Raw genomic sequence first — 6,125 nt, forward strand, 5'->3', positions numbered from 1 at the left:
ATAATAAATAAATAACCCATACTTTGAGTGTTACAGTATTCTACATTTAGCTTTTAACGAAAGCAAAAAAAGCGTGGATGAGACAGTAATGTCAAATTTAAAAAAAAAACCCTAATCAAATAAGAAACTTCTTAACCTTTGAGAAAAAGAAAAAATAAAACGAAGCTTTAAGCCGGGATGTAGGAGGAAATAAAACATGAAACACTTTTGTTAAGATATTTATTTGAAATGCATTTGGTATATATTACAACGCCGTCTCAAAGCGTTCTTCATAAAGGCTTCGACAGGCGGGCGCGGCTCGCGCGCCGGGCGGCGGTACAAACGTGGTACGACAGAAGTAGGAATTAGTATATAGAATATTTTGTTCGCGTTAAATCCACATTAAGCGCATCTAGTATTATACAAAGATTAGATTTATACATTTGTGATCAAATTTATTTTAAAAGTATTTACATGGAGCACTCTCGTACTAATACTGACTACTCGTGCTCGGCCGCGCACGCGCTCCACGCATACACCCCGCCGGGAACGGAGCGCGCGCAATACTGCACCACGATCTGCGTCTGCCAAAGTAGGAATCGGCGGTAGGTGGATATTCAGAGCGCGTTTGCAACGGTCACACGGAGTGCGCGTCGTCGTCCAGGCCGGCGGCGGCCCAGTCGCGCGCGCGCGGCGCCAGCAGGCCGCAGCCGCAGCCCAGGAAGTCCACCAGGTTGCGCAGCGGGCCGCGCGAGAAGGGCGAGCGGCCGCCGGCCGGGAAGTGGCGGTAGCGGCCGCGGTTGAGCTGCTCGTTGGTGGTCATGCCCAGGCACACCAGCAGGTACAGCTGGCAGCCCGCCAGCACGCCCACCCACAGCAGGTGGAAGGCCGCGTGCAGCAGCACCCACACGAGCCACGGGCAGCACGCGGGCCAGGAGGGCGCGGGCCCGCAGCGCAGGCGCAGCGCGCGCGCGCCGCCCCACAGCACCCAGCCGCACATGAGCAGCAGGCAGCACAGGAACCCCACGAAGGGCCGGTGGTTGCCCGCACCTGCGCACGCGGGGTAATAGGGAATTGCAGCACCTTATCTATGATAATACATCAACAAACCATAGTTTGTGTACTCATTGATAATATACTCATTACTCATAGTGCTTTGAAAATAGAATAATGAATGGCCTTTACTAGATTCTAAAAGAAAAATATAAGATCTATGGCGTGACGCGAGTTTGACGAGATCGATTGGCGGGAAAGAAAACTTAGCACAGATTTGAATTAATTAATTGAGAAAAGGAGATAAAATAAAGTATGGTAATAGAACGTTACAAATTGGGAATAGATGATTTATAATGGAAACGATATACTTAACGAAATATTGTCGTAGCGGAAAAAGAGTCGTATATACTGGTGATGGAGTTGTTATAAGTTGTCGGTACTATGGTGGTACCTGATGTTACATAAGATGAGTAAATCTCTAATATCCTTTGGATTATTTAGGTATCATATGAGGAGCCCTATCATTAATTTATACAGACAGTATATTTAGCAGAGGTTGTTCCATACAAACAAATCTTTCCAAAAGGCCTGGATGTTATGTGTTATGACCTATCTTATATGTCTTGTATTGAAGGGCCTAGCGTTATAACATATGAAAATTTAGCAATTGTGTTTATTAATCTTGTTTTAATTGATTGAATAAAAGAGCAATCGTAGAGTTTCTTGCCAGTGGTCTTCTCTGCCGACAGCTTTCAGAACTGGTAGTAGTTATTTCAAGATTACAAGTAAAATGTAATATTTAGCAATGAGCCCAAGAGAGACTTTAGGAGATAAATTTAAAGAAGCTAAAATTATGATGGTGCATAATCAATAAATATTTGAAAATTTAATCTTTGTACATAAAAATATTACAAAATTTAAAAAGAAAGTGGACTATAATAATATTAATATTAGAATTAAAAATAAACTTGTAGTGCAGTTTACTAGACTGCATAAAATTAGTATTCATTTAAGGGTAATTGTTTATCATTTTCTAACAAATTACCAGATGAAATCCTTGAGATGTCTCTTAACAAGTTCAAAGTTTATATAAAACGTAAGCTTATAGAAACATCCTATTATAATATTAAGCAAAACATGTATGATAAAAAAGCTTATTTGGAACCCTCCTAGCCTTACTTTTAAGTTAAGGAATGCAGTTACCACCTTCACTAACTTTAGTGTTACACGTTTAATGTATAAACGCTTCATAAGGGCCTGTGATAAAGTCTACATGAATAAAACATTTTTGAATTTTGATCTTTTAATGGATTATAGAGAAGTATATAGAAACTTAATGTACAGTGTTAGAGTCGGTCCAGTTATTTTATTTTACGCCTCGGGCAGAAGGGGCTTTAGAATACAGAGCGCTCAACGCTACTCTTATGCAGGTCGGTGGGCTTCGATGATAACATTTCTAAAACGAATACTTTATTATGTCATGTTATGGAATAATAACATTCATGACAATAAATACTTCCCGCTGAGAATCAAGGTATTTAGCTTCAGTTATACTATTAATGAATGAAAGATCTAAGTGCCACCCTCAACATTGCTAGTCTCGTAGTAATCCGGTTCCACCCTTTCCGTCGGCGGCTCCTCTAGACATCGGGAACATACTGCAACCGTACTCGCGGGGAGTCGTTCGGAGTGAGGTTCAACGGAAAGTATACAAAAGCGTACCGATGCAGTTGTTGACCCAGGGGCAGTGGTGGTCGAACTTGGCCACGCAGCGGTTGCACACGGAGCAGTGCTTGGAGCGCAGCGGGCGGCGCAGCAGGCAGGCGGAGCAGAAGCGCGCGGGCGCGAAGCCGCCGGCGCCGCCGCGCTCGGCCAGCGCCACGATGGTGCGCAGCTGCTCGGCGCGGTCGGCGCGCAGCACGCCCGGGTCGGCGCGCCACGAGCGCACGAAGGCGTACCACAGCAGCAGCGAGCTGAGCGCGAAGCCGGCCGTGGCGGCGCGCGGCACGGCGGGCGCCACGAAGGCGGCCCACGAGATGTAGAACCACGCCTTGGTGGCCAGGTACACGCTGAGCGGCAGCAGCGCGCGCAGCTCGTCGTCGGGCAGCGCGCCGGCCAGCGCGCGCAGCAGCGCCAGCAGCGCGCCCAGCAGCGCCGCCTTCAGCGCGTACGCGGCCGCGGCCTGCAGCACCTGCCCCGCCAGGTAGAAGGCCACGAACGGCGCGCCCGCCACGCAGCACCAGCGGAACTTCTGCGGGCCGAACCGCGCGTGAGCACTGGCCTCTACCTACCCGTACCCTGGTTGTCTGGCTCGTTAAGCGACTTGTTGGGACCGGGGCGCGTTTGGAACCCTGGTAGCTTTAGATTTAAGTTGGCGCACGAAGTTATCACCGTCCCGTTACAATTATGTAAACAAATATGTATGAACGCTTCATAAGTGCCTGTGATAGGCCTACATGAATAAATAAATTTTTAATTTGAATTTAATATATTTAATTTTAACTTTCTATAACCAACTTAATTAGATTAAAACATTGGTGAACTATTTTCATCAAATCCAAATGGCTCTTGTTTTTTTTTTGCTAAGGTTACTGGGGGCTCTTGGAACCCTCGTAGGTTTAGGTTTAAGTTGGCAAACAACGTTATCACCGTCGCTTTACAATGTACATTGTACATTTATGTACATTTATGTATTAACGCTTTATAGGCACCTGTAATGATAGGCCTAAAGGAATAAATAATTTTTGGATTTGAATTTAAATTTAATAAAAATTTTACTTAGTGATGAAAAAATTCTACCTAAAATGCCCTTTAAAAATGTTTCAAGAATATTGTGTTAAGAATAATAGATCTACAGTTATCGTTCGGCTCTTGCACCCTTCCTTTAGAAGTGGGTGTTATTTAATTTTTTTGGAAAATGTAATTGTTCAAATGACAAATTTATCAGACGCACCCGGTCGTAGGCCAGGCGCCGCAGCCAGCCGCTCTGCTCCGCCAGCGCCGCGCGCTCGCGCACGCGCTCGGCCACCCGCGCGCCCAGCCACGGCGCGTCCGCGTGCGCCTGCAGCATGGCCAGCGGCGTGACGCCGCGCAGGTTGGGCACGTCCAGGCTGGCGTTGCCGTACAGCACCAGCGTGGACACGGCCGTGCCGTTGCGCGCCAGCACGGCCCAGTGCAGCGCCGTGTTGCCGTGCGCCGCGTCGGCGGGCTGCGGCGACGCGCCCAGCGTGAGCAGCAGGCGCGCGGGGTCCACGGCCGCCACCTTCCAGCACGCCCACATGAGCGCCGTCATGCCGCCGGCGTCGGGCGCGTCGGGCGCGGCGCCGCGCGCCAGCAGGTAGGCCACCACGGCCGTGTGGCCGAACTGCGCGGCCAGGTGCAGGCTGGCGCAGCCCTCCGCGTCGCGCAGCGCGGGGTCGGCGCCGGCGCGCAGCAGCAGCACGGCGGCCTCCAGGTGGCCCTGGCGCGCCGCCCACTGCAGCGGCGTGGCCTGCAGCTCGCCGCCCAGCGCGTCCACGCGCGCGCCGCGCTCCAGCAGGTACGCGATGATCTCCTGCCTGCGCCCCGCCACGTCAGGGGCTGCCCAGTGAGTGCCCGCTCGTGGTACGACCCACTGGATAGCCTCTACTAGGCTGGCTATTTGAATGCAAATTGCTAGCCCTAAAAGTTTTTCTTACAAATAAAATACATAATTTGTATGGAAGACTGGATGGATGGTTGTAGCTCTTTCACACAAAAACTCCTGAATCAATTTGACTGAATTTTGGAATGACGATACTCTGGATTAAGGCTTCAGGCAACAGCTGGTACAATATATACAGTGGCTTTGCAACATAAAGAGACCATTTAACTGTTTTCAGTGTGAGAGACACTAATAGAAGTATCACTAGACAAGGCACTATTAGATAGGTCACAGGTGGCAGTGAATATTAAATAAATAAAGCCTTCTATACTACACTAAAGATAGTCAGGTCCAGCAGAGTGGTCTCAGCTGCCACCCTTTCGCCTGACGGTACCTGTTGTTGATCGCCGCCCAGTGCAGCAGCGTGACCGTCTCGTGGTCGGGCTGGTTGACGTCCCAGCCGGCCTCCACCAGCTCCTTGACGCGCGCGAAGGCGCCATACTGCGTGGCCTTGACGATGTCGAAGCCGCTATAGTCGCGCTCCGGCGGCGCGGGCGGCGGCTCGCTCGGCGCCGCCTCGCCCTCGCGCTGCGCCGCGCCGCACTGCCCCGCGGCCGCCGCGCCGCACGTGCCCTCGTACATGGCGCGCGAGGATTCAGCGCCTCAGCCCAGCCCGCCCAGAACCAGGCGAACCATCCGCATCGTCACTTATCACTATTCTCAGCGAGCCGCAAGAACGGCCACCACTAATTTAAATGGTAACTTTCTGGAATTGCTATCGCGAATCTTTTAGAGGGATAAAAATTAAAAACTCGAGCAAGAATATTAAGATAGTGGTGAGTAGACTTAACTTTTAGGTCGATGTACGTTTTTTATTGATATGTCAAATGAAATGTCAATGTCAGCCCTCATAACTAATTTTGTTCACCAACTTTTTTTTTCTTCATTCTTAAGCCATAAACAAGAACTGAATTAATTCTTTATTCTTTCCCAAATGGAAAAGGCAGAGGACAAAGACTATTCTCTGGACATTGTAAACTATAGTTAGAGTTGCAGCATCAAGACTTATCTACGAATATAAAAAGTCCCACAGCTTTTAGTAAAAGTTTAGTGGACTTTTAAGTGTTAAGTACAATTCTTATTTCTAAATTCCTTTTCCCAAACAAAAGTTGGTTTTAAATGCAAAAAGTCTCTCCTAGCATTAACAAATTAATTATAGACACATTATCAGACTTTATGAATCCTTGTTCCATAGCTAAAGGTTATTGATTTTGATATGGATAATACAAAACAGAATGATTTGCAATCCAATCAATCGAAAGGATTATGTTCTAAATTTGCAAAATTGGAATGCACTGGCGTTGGTCGCCATTCTAGTATACACTCCAGGATTTTTTTTCTTTTTTTAGTTCTAAATAGTTAAATCAATCTACGTTTTTGTTTTCCTTCATCTGTGTGTATTCTATTGTATCTGTGATAGAAATATTGACAAATGACAACGTATTCTGTCTGTGTTATTTATTTTTCA

At 47.8% G+C, this 6,125-nt stretch overlaps 1 protein-coding gene across 1 annotated transcript; it reads right to left on the reverse strand.

Moving 5' to 3' along the window:
* Nucleotides 1-202: 202 nt before the first annotated feature.
* Nucleotides 203-6,083, reverse strand: LOC120623759 (palmitoyltransferase Hip14). The gene is made up of 4 exons (XM_039889968.1): nucleotides 4,992-6,083; nucleotides 3,929-4,532; nucleotides 2,698-3,226; nucleotides 203-1,029 (listed from the first exon to the last, which is right to left on the reverse strand). Exons 1-4 carry the CDS (start codon nucleotides 5,237-5,239, stop codon nucleotides 617-619), a joined length of 1,794 nt encoding a protein of 597 aa, XP_039745902.1. The 5' UTR covers nucleotides 5,240-6,083; the 3' UTR covers nucleotides 203-616.
* Nucleotides 6,084-6,125: the final 42 nt, after the last annotated feature.

Source organism: Pararge aegeria, chromosome 5 (genome assembly GCF_905163445.1).
Source record: "Pararge aegeria chromosome 5, ilParAegt1.1, whole genome shotgun sequence".
NCBI classification, from domain to species: domain Eukaryota; kingdom Metazoa; phylum Arthropoda; class Insecta; order Lepidoptera; family Nymphalidae; genus Pararge; species Pararge aegeria.